Genomic DNA, 18346 nt, shown 5'->3' with positions numbered 1-18346 from the left:
ATTGTTCAATAACCTTTATTCACTCTGTCAAATGCCTAAAGATAGGCAAAGTAGCTTCACTCCAACACTATTTCTGCTCAGTAGTGGCTTTTATTAATCAGAAATGAAACAAAAAATCCTGTCTGGGAATCACCTGGAGTCCATCCAAAATACTAAACTCAATGGAATGTTTCACTGGATAACTTTGGACATCCAGTAATAAATTAACTGGTCATGCGTGGCTTTTCAGTGTCAACACCAACTTCCTTCATTTAAAAAAAGAAAAGAAAAAAGTTTCTGTTGATACTAAATGTCATTGAGACGAGGAAGTAGTACTAGTATTGCACAATATACCGGTTCTACAAAAGTAAAACTATATATATATATATATTTTTTTTGTTTTTTTTGTTTTCTTACCGTAAATGTCTGACTATGAGCTGTGCGAAATATTATCTTTATGCTCATGGGTGCAGGGGGCTCAGCATGTGTAGTAGTTGGGCATGTGTGGCTGGGAAAGACAACACAACCTATCAATCCACCCAACTGTAGAACATTCTGTATGACCAACAACACATAAATCAACTATATATCCTTTACACGTCCTGATTCGAACTCGCCCCTCCCCCATTACTTCAACATGGAGAACATCATAACTACATACCATACATATGAGGTCTGATCAAACACAGGGACCTGTAGGAAGAAAACCAGGAGTGTGCGGTGCCAGAGATGCCCAGACACACACTCAGACACACACTCAGCCCTGGAGCCTGGACCCTGGAGCCTGGAGCCTGGACCCTGGACCCTGGACCCTGGACCCTGGAGCCTGGAGCCTGGAGCCTGGAGCCTGGCATATGACTCAAGGAAGTTGGGAGTTTCGTCTGACTCAAGGAAGAGATTCAGAAATGTGTAAAATGTCTAGTATGCACAGCACAGGACTTCCTCATTCTGGGAGGGCACGGGAGCGCTACTGGAAAACACCTCACACACCTCTCTCTCACACACACACACACACACACACACACACACACACACAAAATAGATTCGAAGAAATACATTGGCTACCATGACTGCTACCTGCCCTTGCTTTGCCGCCTTGAAATATTTTTAAACTTTAAAATTGTTGTGTAAATTGTTGTGCTGCTAATATTGTGTGTCATATCTATGTAAGTTCTGCAGTTTTTCAGTGGGGCCTTGGCTCCACTGCAAGCATGAATTAATCAAATCAAATCAAATCAAATCAAATCAAATCAAATCAAATCAATATATATATTTTTTTTTTTTTAATTGATGGATTCTTGCATCAGATTTCTTTTCAGAGTTGTATGTCCTGGTGTTTATCTTTCCTTATGAATAAATAAGCTTTAAAAATAATGTGGAAAGATTTCTTTACCATGTTTGTCCTTTGTGATTCGAGATTTTGAGGTCGTCTCGCGATAGCAATGTTGCAGCACTGGGTGGGTGCATGCTGAGAGTGGGTGACATCGTGAGAATCCCGGGAGCTGCCCAGAAATGTCATAGGAACCTCCTACTTAAATCTTCAAAACGTGCATAAATTCGAGGACTTTTCACCTTGCGTTGAAATGATATAATAATTGGCACCCAGACTAGCCACACCACAGTTTATTTGCGTTTTCTTTTCCTAGTTAGCTAACTTGCGTTAGCTGCACGAATCCACCGCTGCCACCTTTGACCAAGAAAAAGCAGAAGTCACAACTTGCTGAGGGTTGTGGTGCAGGAATGTCGCGGAAAAAAGAGAGACCCAAGTTCTACCGACGGGAGGTCAACAAGACAATTTGGGAGGTCCCAGAACGCTACCAGATGCTCTCTCCAGTCGGGTCCGGGGCCTATGGATCAGTGTGGTAAATCACGCTTTTAGTCCTGATGTCTGCGCAGAGAGCTGGTTAGCATAGCCTAGCTACCCCATTCATTTCTATGAGGCCTACATTGATGCTAAAGTTAGCTTTGTAGTTTGAGCAGAACACGAACTACCGTACATGCCAAAGGGCCCTCGATCAACTTTAGCGAGCACGCGAACTCATCCTGCTGCCCTACGTGCTCGCCTGCTACATTGTTTGCCAATCGCCTGATGTGTAGATTGCTAAAATGTTGCATTGTGAAATGTTCAACTCTAACTGCACAGGTATACAAATATAGTCAAGCAGGAGAGGTAGATAAACTAGCTACTAACTAACACTGTTGCAACATACTATCTCTGTAATTGCAAACTTGTATGCATTCAAACCATGTTGATGAATATGTTTGCAAAACAGTCAAATTAGTCGTTTACAGACCAGCGTATTCTGCAAATGATGCATTTGATGTCGTGTGAGTGTTGTTGTGGTGGCTATGTGTGCGCTTTCCTTCTCAGCCGGTCTTTATTCCGATGCATTTGGACCCATCGCGCTTGTGTAGTATTCTAGTCTCCATCGGTTGGTAAACCTCCACAGAGTGATGTCACCATCATTTTAGATGCCATGACTCGTAGCCCAGAATAGGTCAAACTCTAGTATGGATGGTTACTTTTCACTGTATTGCGAAGTTCCATAGAGAGGCAGAGATTAATACACATTATATTATCTTACTTTTTACACCTTTCACAAGATGGCCTAACTGATGAATTGGCATACTGTAGTGTATACATAATGTAGCATAGCATAGAGTACAGCACAGTGTTTTATTTGTATAGTATAGTGGATAGTGTACATAGCCTTTATTTATGTAAACCAGCTCTTTTCCCTTTTTTTTCTTCTTTTTTTCCTAGCACCAGGGGAGCCCCCCCTCCTAAATGTCGTTGTATGGTACCTGTACTATAGCAATGACAATAAAGACCATTCATTCATTCATTCATTCATACTGATTTAATGTGCACTGATGGTGCTTGTTTTCTGAAATGGAGGGACCGATTCTGTGAATGGGCAGATGTTTGTTTTTCCACAAAAAGTCAGATTTATATGATGCTGCTAGGCAACAGGATTAACTGCAGACATCACATTAGTCAATGGTTTCCATGCCTTTGCTGATAAAAATAGGCCTTAGTAGGCAAGGTCATCAGTATCATCTGGAAATTGTCTGATTAAACAGATGCTTGTTTTGCACCATAAATCAGCCAGATGTACTGCTGCTGGGCAGTAGAGGATAATCTGACCAAAATCAGATTATTATTGTACGGTTGAATAAATTATGAAACCAGGGGGAGGGGAATGTAAATGTAATGTTACAGTACATTTGATTGACATTACTACAAAGCGTCTTGCTAAGCCATCTTTCTAAACTCCAATATATGGTGCTTCCATGGTGCGTTTCATTTCCAATTCTGACACTTAACTTAACGGATGCCTTCCTGCACAATTTGAAGATATGAGTCTATTGTCTACAACAGTGTCGACATCATTCAGAAAAATGTCCATTGGCTTTGATAATCTTGGCATAGCCTTCTCTGTTCCATCTTACTGCGTGCATTGACTTCGTTGTTGGAACCAGTCCTACCGCCCATGAATGTGGTTAGCTGAGATTCACAGGGAAGGGAAGTGAGAAGGAGACTGTGCTCATTCAATTTTCTGCTGATGATACTTTTTCCTCACCTCAGCACTTCTTATATAATTTGATTCTTGGTCAAGCAAACTCAGCCCTAAGTGGGCTACTTAAAGGCCGACTTAAGTGAAAAATCAAATTCCCAGTGTTTTGGTTTGAATTTTAGCTTCAGCTGAAAATATAGAAAATTAGGTTTCTGCTGTTTGTCAGTACACTTTATGTAAAAATGTAGTCCTGCTACTCTCCCTCAAATGCCACATTTAGACCTAGCCTATCTGCCTATGTGTTGGTCACCACAACCTGCTCATGTTATACTCTTAATAGCATGCTCTGGGTTGTAAAACTCAAACAAATAATATATAATTTAACATTACTCCCATTTTAGGCAGAACTAGTAGTGCACACATTCTCTCAGTTCCTGGCAGGTACAGATAATAGCTGAAACCAGCCATTTAATGCAGCAAGACTGTTCATGTTCAAGTTCAGATGTTGGTTGTGCATTGTTTGTGTCTCTTTATGCAATGATGAGTATTCAGATAAGACAGTAAGGATTGAATGAAATTGAAAAAGGGTTGGGTCGTTCTTTTACACCCTTGTTTTAATTGCACATACTCAAATCCATAATTACATTTGTCTCTTCACAGTTCGTCATACGATGAGGAGATATGCCAGAAGATAGCAGTGAAGAAACTCTCACGGCCATTCCAGTCCATTATCCATGCCAAAAGAACATACAGAGAGCTGCGGCTGCTGAAGCACATGAAACATGAGAATGTGAGTCTCTCTCTCTCTCTCTCTCAAGCTGCAGAACTATGTTGGCTAAATTAATCATGCTGATGTGAAAACTCTAGATATACAGTATGTTGAGCATGTCTTTGGTCTCATGCCTGAGAGCCTCTCTGCTCTCCAACTCATTCTAGTCATGAATGAAGTAGCATTATTTACTTGACCATTGGCCTCCCTTTGTCACAGGTGATCGGGCTTCTAGATGTCTTCACACCTGCTACTCGTTTGGAGGAGTTTAAAGATGTGTGAGTTAAACACCCGTACTATCATTTAACTACTGTAAATAAATAACCTTTATTCACTCTGTCAAATGCCTAAAGATAGGCAAAGTAGCTTCACTCCAACACTATTTCTGCTCAGTAGTAGGGCTGGGTATCGCCACTGATTTCCCAAAACGATTCAATTCCGATTCACAGCTCACAATTCGATTCGATTCACGATTCGATTCAATTCGATTCCGATTCGATCTAGTTACAATATAAATTTTTTGCTTGAATATGAAAGAGATTCTCAGAACTAATGCTATAAATGGTTCAAGGAACCCTATAACATGTAGCATTGTTAAACATATCAATGTTTACATTAAGAATTGACTCCAAAGCAGTTACATGAATGTACTTTTTATTGGAACATAAATGAACATCATTGACCAACATTTTGCTAATCCAAAATGCACCCAGACATCTGACTTTAAGCCTGGTGGTGACTTGAGTGTCCCTGCCATCGCCATGTTTTTAGATTTAGTGTTGAGACCTCTCGTTGCGTGAGATATGATAAATTCTTGTAGCGCGAGATCTCGTTGCGGGTTGAAGCTGCAAGCAAAAAATAAAATCGATCTCGGGATTTATGAATCGATAAATCGCTCATTCAATGAAGATCGATTCAGAATCGGGAAATCGATTTTTTGAACCCAGCCCTACTCAGTAGTGGCTTTTATTAATCAGAAATGAAACAAAAAATCCTGTCTGGGAATCACCTGGAGTCCATCCAAAATACTAAACTCAATGGAATGTTTCACTGGATAACTTTGGACATCCAGTAATAAATTAACTGGTCATGCGTGGCTTTTCAGTGTCAACACCAACTTCCTTCATTTAAAAAAAGAAAAGAAAAAAGTTTCTGTTGATACTAAATGTCATTGAGACGAGGAAGTAGTACTAGTATTGCACAATATACCGGTTCTACAAAAGTAAAACTATGTTGTTGTTTTCTTACCGTAAATGTCTGACTATGAGCTGTGCGAAATATGATCTTTATGCTCATGGGTGCAGGGGGCTCAGCATGTGTAGTAGTTGGGCATGTGTGGCTGGGAAAGACAACACAACCTATCAATCCACCCAACTGTAGAACATTCTGTATGACCAACAACACATAAATCAACTATATATCCTTTACACGTCCTGATTCGAACTCGCCCCTCCCCCATTACTTCAACATGGAGAACATCATAACTACATACCATACATATGAGGTCTGATCAAACACAGGGACCTGTACGGTGACTTATGACATGTTTGTTGAGAAAATGAAACGCAAAATCAACATCTTGACAGTGGCACTTGGGCTGTAGATTCACTTGACTTTCACAGAAAACAACATTGATGCTACTTACAGTGGGGTGCAAAAATGTGGCCACCCCAGGTTTAAATGTCTCTTACTCTTACAATTAATCTCCAAGTGATTGAAAGCAAACCTGAACACTAAATGCTACGAAGTTAAACATGACACCTTTCTGCAAATCTTAAAGCAAGGTTTCTTTCTTTAAAGCAAGTTTTTAAATTATAAAAAAGGAAAAGGGCCCTTTGCCCTATGCAGTTTTACTGTTATGACTAACTGATCAGACATCTAAACATATCAAATGAAAGCAGAGATTGGGCCCATTGCAGCTTAAAAGGTTATTAAGAATCTAAAGCGTGATACTTAAATACTGAAGCTGGTGGTATCGGTATCAAAGTCAAAATGTTGGTATCGTGACAACACTCAAGTGGTCAGACCGTGACTCAGTGCTGACTACCTCTTGTAGCTGTGTGTGGATGCCTGAGTGTCAGACACACAAGCCTGGGTGTGTTGAAGGGTTTTGCTATGCCCAGACTCATTCAACATCTCATTTACCATCTGACTACAATGTGGAATGCATGCCTAGATTCCCCATTTGGACCGAAGGGCTTCATTTTGAGCAACAAATACCCTGGAAGTTGAAAGCTATTTGAGCAGAGGAACACATTTCGTCAAGGGGCTTGATTCTAACATGGCATATAGAATAGGGCTGCAACAACGAATCGATGAAATCGATAAAAATCGATAATGAAATTATATATCAGCAGCAGGCTACAAACCGTCATATCGCCACAATGGCCTAGTGGTATCGACCGCTGCCATAGGATTTATTCGTCATTTTTAGACGGTGGTTCGAATCCCTCTTCGGACACACTTTTTACTGCATTTCGTTGTCTGAATCTAATCTAAAATCTCATCTAAAAAAGTATGTAGGCTATAAAATTATGGTGCAGGCTAATTTACAAGAACTGACACGATTACAATGGTGTTTGAAGCCTTTGCATGAAATCTTCGGTTAAATGTAAAAAAATAATAATAATCACTTAGTCAAGTCTCGAACTCGCAACCTTTGGATCTCTAGCTGGCTGCCTTAACCACTGTGATGACAGCAATGCAAGTACAGACACATTTTTTTTTTTTACACTCTTTTATTTATTGATCTATCGATCTATCTATCACACTTTCAAAATATCAAGTTATCTATCACACAATCAAACTATCTATCGATCCATCACACAGTCAACCTATCCATCTATCTATCTTGTGTGAAGTGGGAACTAATATTTCCTAAAAGAGGAACTGTCGTTCGGGATGTAGTTTCCGCCTGTGAGCCTTTTTTGACGCACGTCTTACTTTAGCCAGTGTTTTAGCCTGGTCGCGACCAGGCTAATTATTAGTGTTGTTCCGATACCGATACTAGTATCGGCATGGCCACCGATACGCACAAAAATGCTGGTATCGGTATCGGCGAGTACTAACAAATAATAACACCCGATACCAAACTTGTGATGCGCGTTTTGCACAGGCTGCATTCGTAATTCGCTCTTAGAACGCTGGAGCGCACAGTGGTATCAACGTCATAAAGGGACCAAGCAATTTGATTGGACAAGAGGCATTCCTTGAGTGGTGATCAGATTTCCAGAGCGAATTTACGAACGCACCCACAGCGTCCCGCAACTCGGTGAATGAATTGTCTCCGGTGACGTTGTGAAGACACGAGAAACATTCCATTTTTAAAGTTGAGCAAAGTAAATAGGATTTTACAAGTCCCGTTAACAAGTATATCATCACCTGTGATCGGCAAGCATGGCCCCTAAGGATTATGTGGCAGAGAAAGGTACGTTTTGTTTTACCGGCGTTACTCATACAGACAGTGTGTGGTTGAGTTGCTGCTACTGTTCAATGAACACAACATGCAAAGCGACAGGCACTGCTGGGGATGAAGAGCTATGTAATGTTATACGCGTAACTAATAACTAGCTATCGTTCTTGACTTTTGATTTCAACAATGGTGCCACGTTTGCCCAATTTCACCAGGGTAACTAATTCTGTTGGCCAATGCATGGTAGCTAAAAAACCAACCCCGTTTCATGAAGCACACACCGGACTGTCAAAGTTATAAAAACCAGTGTCTAGAACTTTTAAGTCTACTTGCGTTTAGCTAGAAACTTTGCTAGGAGTCTCCGACTAGAAGGTTTAAACCCTAGCAGCATTCTTTGCTTGTCAGGCTTCAAAACTACCCGGATGGAATAACTCGGAAGAAGTCTGGGCCAGTCTCCGTGTCAAACCTAGTCGAATTCATTGAACTGCACTTTGACAAATCGTGTGCCTTCACATATATTAGTACCTGGCCACATTCTTCTTTTGATGGGCGACACCGCCTTCACTCCCCAGTCCCACAGGCCGGCCCTGCTGTTATGATTAGTTACAGAACCAAATGGTACCTTGATTGAGTTGGTTAATTGATTTTTGTTGATACTTTTCACGATACCAAACACCCGATGCCAGACTAAGTGTTAGCAATAATTTGACATCGAGGTGAGTATGCGGCTCAAAAAACTTGTTTTTTTGTTTTGTTTTTTCAAACGCCGTGGTATCGGATCGGTACTCGGTATCGGCAAGTACTGCACGGTCAGGTATCGGTATCGGTATCGGGATAAAAAAATGGTATCGGAACAACACTACTAATTATATCTGACTCAGAAGGAGCTCAACCAAGCAGCAAATTATTTGAGCCACATTGATGGAACCGAACGCAAGCTAACATTATCGAGGCTTAGAACTTTATTGAGGCTTAGAAGATAATCGACCTTAGTGGAATGGGCCCCAGGGTGATAAGCTAAAGGCTAGCTAGTGGTAGCCTACCAAGCTACCCGTGAGTTAGAGTGAGGCACTGACTGTAGCCTAGTATGGAGTGAGAGGACACATTGCATTGTTTTGGAGCATATCTGTTATATAAAAACATTAGTGTCTTGTCTGTAGCCTATATTGCACTTTGGGTTACTGACCTTTACATTACATTAAGTTATTACCTAAAACAATGCATGTATTGAGCTAGAGTTCAATTACTTTATTGAAACAATCTACCGCCATAGTCCATGGCCTGTTGTTAAACCTATTTGATGTAGCAAAGCCTTTTTTAATTTATATTATGTATTCTTTTTTAATAACAATTATTATTTGTATCAGATTAATCGATTAATCGAAAAAATAATTGGCAGATTAATCAATTATCAAAATAATCGTTAGTTGCAGCCCTAATATAGAATAAGCTCTCTCTACTCTGGGGGCTCCACCACTGTGCTCTTGTTGCCCCTCTGTCCCAGATTAACACCATGCATAGAGGATTGGGAGGAATGTGAGGTCGTAGGCCCATAGAGAGGTGTGGGGGTGGGGGGTGTCCAGAAACCTGCACTGCCTCAGAAGAAGAGCTCCTCCCTCACTCAGAATAATAAACATGGAATCATTCCGGAACATTCAAGGCTGCTATTTTATGTTCACACATATCTGTGCACACACACACATCTGTCCACGCACGGCTGCTGGAACATAGGGAGGGGTTTCAAAGTCTAGGATATGCAGGTACTGTAACTGTGGTTCCCTCGGGTCCAAAAATACAGTGTGACTCACATGGCCATGGCAAGGCTTTTCATAACTTTGCATCTACTACTGTTTCAATAGGGAGGGGGGAGAGAGGGGGAGGAACGGAGGGAGAGAAGAATCCATGGATCAAGAGGGATGAGTTGCCTCATGAACCCCATGGAGAGTGTTTCTGCCTCGTTGTTTGTGTCTTTGATCTCGTATAGAAGAGGGGCAGTAAGGACAAGGTCAGCTTAACCAGGGGTTACTTTAAGATGTCCTGTGTGGGAGTAGAGCCACCGGAGTCTAACCATGGGCAAACAGACTCGCTCCATGTGCTGTATATTTATGCTTCAAATAATGTGGGCCACATCTTCCCCCAGAAGTGCTTACTTTTTAAACGGTGATGGGGATTAGATTTGAATTACACACTGCAGTAGGACCCATTAAGCCTGTGTTGTTTAATGACATTCCATTTGTGGAGGGTTTTGGCCCTTTGGGGCCTCTGGAGAGGCCAGGCCACGGGGAGGAAGGAGAGGAGCAGCCGCTCAACCGGTTTGAGCTGACTCACACAGCCGTAGGGCAAAACACTGACCTGGTAACAAACGAGGCAGCCTTTCCTGCCTGTCAGAGGTCTGTAGAGGTGGGAAACAGATGGTTTGTCTTCACAAAGTTGTTGTTGTTGTTGTTGTTGTTTGAGCCTCTGTCTTGTCTGGTGTCATTAACAGGTACCTGGTGACTCACTTGATGGGGGCGGACCTCAACAACATAGTGAAGTGTCAGAAACTCACAGACGACCATGTTCAGTTCCTCATCTACCAGATCCTCAGGGGGTTGAAGGTGAAGTACCTGAATACTCTATATAAGTATGATAATTGCACCTGGAGGCTGTAGACAAGAGTTGAGTAAATTGTACTTTAAAGCCACAAACCACCTAGCTAAGGGCTTATGATCCCCATACCAGGTTGCAGATCATTACGACTCAGTTGATGTTCATGTAATCTAATACTGGTGTTCCCTTCTCTCCTCTCAGTACATCCACTCAGCAGACATCATTCACAGAGTAAGTCCCCCGTTTGATTATGTCCACTGTGGTTTAGTGTTGAAATGGAAAACAATCCCTTTGTGACCCAGAATCAAAACAGTGAGTCTTATTGGTTTATGGGCTCTTCCACATGGCAGGCCCAGGCTCGCATCTTGTGCAAACACTGTTAAAAAAATAAAATAATGGAAAAGGAATAAACAGACCTTTATTTTGGACATTGTGGGAGACTGCTGCTGTTTTCAAAAAACAGAAACATCGTAGGCACTCTGTATTAGACAGAGTTGTAGCTGTAAGGTGTTTACAGGTAGTCAGAGGCTAGTCTTACTGAAATGTCTCCCACCTCTCTCTTTAGGACCTGAAACCCGGTAATATAGCTGTGAATGAGGACTGTGAGCTGAAGGTAAGAGGGATAGGCCAAGTCATTTAAATGTGTCTTAAATGTTCGGCAGTGGGACACAGTGTGCCTGTTAGCATAACACTCCTGCCCAGTACCATACTAGCTTCCTCTGACCTCCTCAGATCCTGGACTTTGGTCTGGCACGGCTCACTGACGATGAGATGACTGGTTACGTTGCCACCCGCTGGTACCGTGCTCCGGAGATCATGTTGAACTGGATGCACTACAACATGACAGGTAGAGGCGCAGCCGCTAAGTACACAGCCATACATCTGCTCAATAGGGAAATGCTTATAGATTGTTGATTTACTTAGGAACTGGGCCAGCTATTACTATTCTCTCTGTCCTTATGGGTGTCATTATAACAGAGTGATTGGATTGGACTCAACTCTCTTAATGTTATTCTGAATGTTATGTTTTCCTTCTGTATGTAATCAGTGGACATTTGGTCCGTGGGATGCATAATGGCTGAACTCCTCACTGGAAAGGCTCTGTTTCCTGGTACTGACCGTATCCTTTAATTTACCCCACTATTATTTTTTTGTGGCCCTAAACTGAAGTCCTCTTCCACTATTCCTAGTACACAATATTTGCCTGCAGAATCACACAGGATGAGAGATACATTTCACATGATTGTAGGTGTACTGACCTTTTTGATGCTCACAGCTTTTTGCAGGTTCAGTTTTAAAAAGTGGTTGACTGTGTGTGTTTGCTCTCTCCTTCATCCTTTAATTCCTAACTTGTCTTGCACTAAGTCCTACCTGTAATGCCTCCGGATGCTTCTGCTGCCCTCTACCTCTCTCCTCCAGCATGTGATGAGGCTGACACTGTTGTCTTACAGAGTTGTCTACAGAGTCTGTCTACACAAAATGGTTCTCCATGTCACACTCATATCTGCCCCTGGACTTGCCCTGCCTCTAGAACTGCTTTACTTCTGTTTCCCCTGGCTTTTAAACCCCCCTTCCATTATCTACCAGCATGCACCCTTGGCATCAAGCTCTGACCTGCTCCAATAACACACCTACTGTGTGATCCTGATCTTATGGACATGTTTTTGTCTCTGGACCAGTGTTCTGTTTGTTTTTTCTTCTGTTTGCCAGTGTTTTCACAGCAATGCTTTTGAAGTATGCATACCCTGCCTATTTTCTCCAGTTTGTTTTTCATTTGCAGGTTGCTGCTTATCCAGCACCAGTGACTCATAATAATTATATTGATAAGTATTATCAGATCTTGCTGTTGACTTTCCTCCTTCACAGAGTAGCTGCTAAACAGACATTGTGAAATGTCAATGGAGATCATTTATCATAAGACTTTTAAGCATTTGGTGTGAAACACAGAATTCAATGTCACTGCTCTTGGCCATAGTCCTCAAGCTGTTGTGATCTCCCAGGGATGATCTTGACGAACAGGTCAGCCCCAGGCTGGCCCGCTCCCATGTTAAGCGTTTGTTCTTCCTTTACACTCCGATGGTAGATATTGATCAGTTGAAGCTCATAATGCTTCTCGTCGGAACACCAGGGCCCGAGCTCTTGATGAAAATATCTTCAGAGTCTGTGAGTTCCGTTATGCAAGGTCTTCTGTTGTTAATTTGCTGAAAGCCTTGTTTGTTTGTTTTGCAATTCAGCTATAAATTACAGCATGTTTTGTTCACATCTGATCAACTTCATGTTTGTGGACTGGGTTCAAATACAAGACCTGTTCATTTGGTAACTGATTCATTGCACGGAAAATGATCATGATTTCTCTCAGATCAAAGCTTGCTTACACTGCGACTGATTAACTTGTTTGTTTTTTCCTGACTGAAGCTTCACTTCTTTATTCTCCTAACTTAACCCATGTTACTGTCTTATCTGTCCTAAATCTGCCCTCTTCACACCTCTTTTTACACCATACCCTCGAAAGGGACAGTTCCCTTTTTTGCAGAGGTTCTTGGGGTTTTAGGAGTTGACCACAGTACTCCTATTAAACAGCTGCTTGTTAACCGTCTCTGCTGTCCTGCTGTATCCCCCTTGACCTGAACCTCATAGATATAAACCAGCTTCAGAAGATATTGCGCCTCACAGGAACGCCCCCAGCATCTCTATTAAGCAGGATTTGGAGCATGGAGGTGAGCAGGACCCACGTAATGCTTTCTCTGTAGCCCAGAGCTACAGCCCACAGACCCAGGACCACCGCTGTACTGTGCTGGCCTGGTGGTATCACCCACCATAAGTGCTGTAACTGCAAGTTAACCCATCCCCTCCATGGCAAGTCTCCCAAAGTGTAGTCAATTGCTTGACTCCAGGCACAGACAACACTCATCTTAGTGATAGTGGAAAGACTATTTATAACATATATTCCTATATATTTTGTCATGGCACCATTAAAATGGTAAATTAAGGGCCTCTTCTCTTCCCTACCTAAAACCTGCACTATGACAATTGAGTGGCATAATGATCTGCTTGCTGCATGAAATTAATGAAAGCAGAAACTACCTCTGGCTCCTAACTGTTTGTTTGGTAAAACAGCATGGTCTTAGATACGCCTTATTAAACATTAATATGCCAAGCATTATACACTAACAAGCTCTGGCACATTGTCTGCAACAGACTTTGCTTGAAACACTTACTCAACTCAGTGTGGTAATAATCAACACTGGACCCTCAATTGCATGTGAAAGTCGTCCTAAAAACTCAGGACTACAGTCCTGGTTGGTGACGACGATACATGATGAGGTACTGCAACAAAGAAAGTAATATCAGCTGTGGGAAATACTCTTCCTTCTGCCCTCTGTCTGTCTGCACATATATACAATTTGTAAACAAAGCTTCTCTCAACACCACATTCTTATTTGAACAATTGACAGGGCCAATGTGTTTGAGTAAATCTACCTGCATCCTTCTGATAAATGTCTCTGTCTAATCTCTTTGTGTCATATAATGGTACCAACAAGTGTCACCACTTTCCAAATGTATAACTATAACCTATAGAGATATAAAGCTTGTGGCTCTTGAGGGGTTTGACCATTAAATCACATCTCTTCACAGGCGAGAAATTACATCAACGCTATGCCACAAATGCCCAAAAGGAATTTTGCTGATGTGTTTATCGGAGCCAACCCCCAAGGTAAAGCCAGCATGAATAAAGAGTTGGGGCAGTAATTAAGGAAGACATTGATCCGCAGGTGGCAAAAAGAAATCCTGCTAATTCAGTGCCTGACCTGCCTGACCTGTTCATTGTGTTTATGTTGTAGCTGTGGATCTGTTGGAGAAGATGCTGGTTCTGGACACAGATAAGAGGATCACAGCGTCCGAGGCGCTGGCGCACGCTTACTTTTCCCAGTACCATGACCCAGATGATGAGCCTGAGGCTGACCCCTATGACCAGAGCTTTGAGAGCCGCGAGCTGGACATCGAGGAATGGAAACGTATGTATCAAATAGCCTGAGCTAGGTTAAGATTGTATATATTGGATGTGTGAATACTGATACTATGTGATACTGTATGACTATAAAATTTCTCTTGTGGTTTTAAATGTGATGCATTAGAACGATCAATGGAACACATAATGTATTATGCCACAGTTTGTGTATGTTTCCAGCACTTTCTCTATTTCTTATTACAGGACTTACCTGGGAGGAGGTGGTAAGTTTTGATCCACCGATCTTTGATGGAGATGACATGGAGTCGTGAGACCTGGTTTATTTTTTCCAGATATAGCCTGTAAGGCGACTATCAAAAACAAACTTTGTCGCCGAGAGGCTAAGTAGGGGAAAAATACCTGCCCGACGCGCTGGCTGTCAATGAATCACTGTTCCGAAAATACTTTTGTATATTTATTGCAGATAAAAACAAAAGGTGAAACGGTATCACAAAACATTAAAACAGCGTCCCAAGATAATTAAACAGTGACTTATTACAGCGGTGTCAAAGCGGTCAGCAAAAGTAGGACTTCCCCACTCACCCCCTCTCCATCCATTCACACAATTCCAACAGGTGAACAGCTGATTTCACTACTACTACTGACGTAATACTGACGTACCACCAACACCATGTGATTCGAATCCCTGCATGTGACCAACAATCCAACAGCGAACAACAAACAACAGACAACAGTACAACCCATACCTGGCACCTACATAGCCCATCCCAGCATCCTACCAGTCCTCCCAACCTTGAGGATCTGCTTAAGTATCATCTGACCGTTTATTGTTAAAATTACATGGCAAGCACTCTCTTCCACCATTTGACTCAGTTAGGGGTTTCAAGGGGAACATAACCAAAATGGGGATAGGAATAGACATTTAAAAATCTTGTCCCTGTTAACAAATATTGATTATCATTATCTATTTGTGTGTTGAAGGGAGACTCAGAGGCAAGCAAAACCAACCACTTGGTCCATTGCTGGAAAATGTCATGCTTCTGTTATTGATATTTGAAATAGTTTTGTATTCCTCAGAAGTTTTGAGACTTCTATGACTCATCACTGTGACATTCAAAAAAGTAGATGCTGAAATGTCCGGAAATATAGCTGTGCTATTATGTGTTATGATTGAATCGTTTGTAGTGTCTTATCAACTGAAATATGGAATAATGCTTGTCTGTCACTCACTCTGCCAATCTGTCAATCACAGCATTGTGTCACTTGATTTGCTTCACTTTATCTGTTAAAAAAACATAGGGATTTCTTTACTTTTGACATGTTTTGCTATGAGAAGAGTATCGCATTAGGGACTTATTAGTAGGACACTCCATTCTCTAAAGTCAGTCATACTATTGTTTGGTTCAATGCTTGACTATAAGATGTTTGACCATTGAATGCTCACAAATCCCAAATCATTATTCAGTGCAGTGAATATCTAAATGATGTAGGTCTGGTAGATTCAGACATTGTTTATTTTCTTTGTTTTAAATGTAGCTCCCAGTCTAATATCTAGGTCCAGGTTCTTCCCCTATGCTCTCCCTGACAGGAGACAGTAGAAGAGAACTATAAGGACTAGTCTAATAGGTAACCATGATAGCCCCAGGACTCAGAAGACTACTTCATGTATTTACATATTTAAACCAGATTGAATAATCAGAGCCACTATGGGTTGTCATTTAAAGTGCCAATCAATAAGGCATAACACTTGGAAAAGAATATGTATTTGTGGGTACAAATTTAACTCAAATGTATGTAAATATCTGTTCTATATTTTATTTTTTAAATCTTCATGACATGGTTTGTTATTCCATTAAGCAATCTCTTTATCAGCATGTACATCATTTTATGCGTGTGTGTGTGTGAGTGAGTTTTGAATATGTGTGTTTACAGGAATTTGAAGTGTCATGCAAATAGGCATATTACATGAATGTCTAAAAGAATGAGGGAATTAGATATATTTATACTTTGTTGAGGTGATATTTATAAACTGAAGAGATACTTGTTACAGCAAACCCGCACCAGACTGTTAACAGTCCAGCAGAGTAACTATGGTATCATTATGCCTTTGTTTATAAATAAATAAAGACAGTTATTTTTAAGAGTGCATGTCTGTTTGGTGTTTTGTTTCACACCATACCCTACTAGTTTGACTTCTATATACTAGCATTTCTTACAATGTCATCTACATCTGAAACCTAATGGCATAATTCCTCTTTTGCTTGCCACAAATATGTAATATAATTTACCCAGGCAGGACTCGCTGAATGAATAGCCACTAGATGGAACTAGTCTCATTTGCTAATGAGAGTACTTTGAGAGAGTTATGATTTCATCCAGGCATTGTCTTGCAATAGGCTACCAATCACAATTGGAGAAGATACGAAGGTGAGTTAATTCACATCCAAGCCACATTATAGTATTCCATAATCTGTCACACCGAGGGTGTGTTCTCACTAGAACATTTGCTTCACTTGGAATTAGAGTTTAGGATAACATTTGCGTCGTTTGGAGCTGTGAGAACGCGCATTCGAAGTCACTCCCGGAGCAAACAACCAACGGATGCTCCGCTTGAAAAGGGTGCTTGCTCTGTGTCATGATTCGGATTTTCACGTGAAAACATGACCTAAGAAGAAGTTGACAGACTTTCCCTGGTCATCCTAATTTTTTGTTCACTTATAGTGCTAACAAATATATAATTATCCTTCGATCAGGGGCTGGGCGTTCTCAGCTGGAGTGTATGTACAGGTGCATCTAAACATTTGTGAATATCATGGATTATTTTCTGTAATTTAATTTAAAAAGTGAAATATTCTAGATTCATTACACATTTAAGTTAAATATTTCAAGCCTTTTTTGCTTTAATGTTGATTATGGCTTACAGCTCATGAAAATCAAAAATCCAGTATCTCAAAATATTAGAATAAGAATAAGACCAATCAAAAAAAGGATTTATAATACAGAAATGTCGACCTTCTAAAAAGTATGATAATTTATGCACTCAATACTTGGTCTGGGCTCTTTTTTGCACAAATGACTGCATCAATGTGGTGTGGCATGGAGGTAATCAGCCTGTGGCACTGCTGAGGTGTTATGGAAGCCCAGGTTGCTTTGATGGCAGCCTTCAGCTCGTCTGCATTGTTGGGTCTGGTGTCTCTCATCTTCCCCTTGACAATACCCCATAGATTCTCTGTGGGCTTCAGGTCAGGCAAGTTGGCTGGCCAATCAAGCACAGTACTACCACGGTAATTAAACCAGTTACTAGTCGTTTTGGCACTGTGGGCAGGTGCCATGTCCTGCTGGAAAATGAAATCAGCATCTCCATAAAGCTTGTGAGCAAACGGAAGCATGAAGTACTCTAAAATGTCCTAGTTGACTCTGGCCTTGATAAAACACAGTGGACCAACACCAGCAGATGACATGGCACCCCAAATCATCACTCACTGTGGAAACATCACACTGGACTTAAAGCAACTTGGATTCTGTGCCTCTCAAGTCTTCCTCCAGACTCTGGGACCTTGATTTCCAAATGAAATGCAACATTTACTTTCATCTGAAAAGAGGACTTTGGACAACTGACTAACGGTCCAGTTATTTTTCTCCTTAGCCCAGGTAAGACACTTCTGATGTTGTCTCTGGTTCAGGAGTGGCTTAACACTAGGAATGCAACACTTGACGCCCTGGATACGTCTGTGCGTGGTGGCTCTTGATGCACTGACTCCAGCCTCAGTCCACTCCTCGTGAAGCTCCCCCAAGTTCTTGAATTGGCCTTGCTTGACAATCCTCGCAAGGCTGCGGTCATCCCTGTTGCTTGTGCACCTTTTCCTACCACACTTCTCCCTTCCAATGAACTTTCCATGGATATGCAGACAAGCTGAAGGCCGCTATCAAAGCAACCTGGGCTTCCCTAACACCTCAGCAGTGCCACAGGCTGATTGCCTCCATACCACGTCGCAATGATGCAGTAATTCATGCAAAAGGAGCCCAGACCAAGTATTGAGTGCATACATTAACATACTTTTCAGAAGGTCAACATTTCTGTTTTATAAATCCTTTTATTGGTCTTATGT

At 41.4% G+C, this 18346-nt stretch overlaps 1 protein-coding gene across 3 annotated transcripts; it reads left to right on the top strand.

Moving 5' to 3' along the window:
* Positions 1-1481: 1481 nt before the first annotated feature.
* Positions 1482-16322, top strand: mapk14a (mitogen-activated protein kinase 14a). Of its 3 annotated transcripts, XM_080535203.1 has the most exons (13): positions 1482-1841; positions 4158-4287; positions 4486-4544; positions 10164-10275; positions 10469-10498; positions 10833-10880; positions 11000-11114; positions 11316-11387; positions 12351-12430; positions 13904-13982; positions 14110-14283; positions 14481-14500; positions 14852-16322. In XM_080535203.1, exons 1-13 carry the CDS (start codon positions 1720-1722, stop codon positions 14861-14863), a joined length of 1053 nt encoding a protein of 350 aa, XP_080391329.1. In that variant the 5' UTR covers positions 1482-1719; the 3' UTR covers positions 14864-16322. The 3 variants fall into 3 exon arrangements, with proteins under 3 accessions (XP_080391329.1, XP_080391328.1, XP_080391327.1); XM_080535202.1 differs by lacking the exon at positions 12351-12430 and adding an exon at positions 12905-12984 and having other exon boundaries at positions 14481-16322; XM_080535201.1 differs by having other exon boundaries at positions 14481-16322.
* The last annotated feature ends 2024 nt before the right edge of the window (positions 16323-18346 follow it).

The sequence above is a fragment of the Nansenia antarctica genome (assembly GCF_963989245.1).
Source record: "Nansenia antarctica genome assembly, chromosome: 6".
Classification (NCBI taxonomy): Eukaryota; Metazoa; Chordata; class Actinopteri; order Argentiniformes; family Microstomatidae; genus Nansenia; species Nansenia antarctica.
The sequence above is the reverse complement of the archived record's forward strand: the minus strand, read 5'-3'. Positions and strand labels throughout refer to the sequence as shown.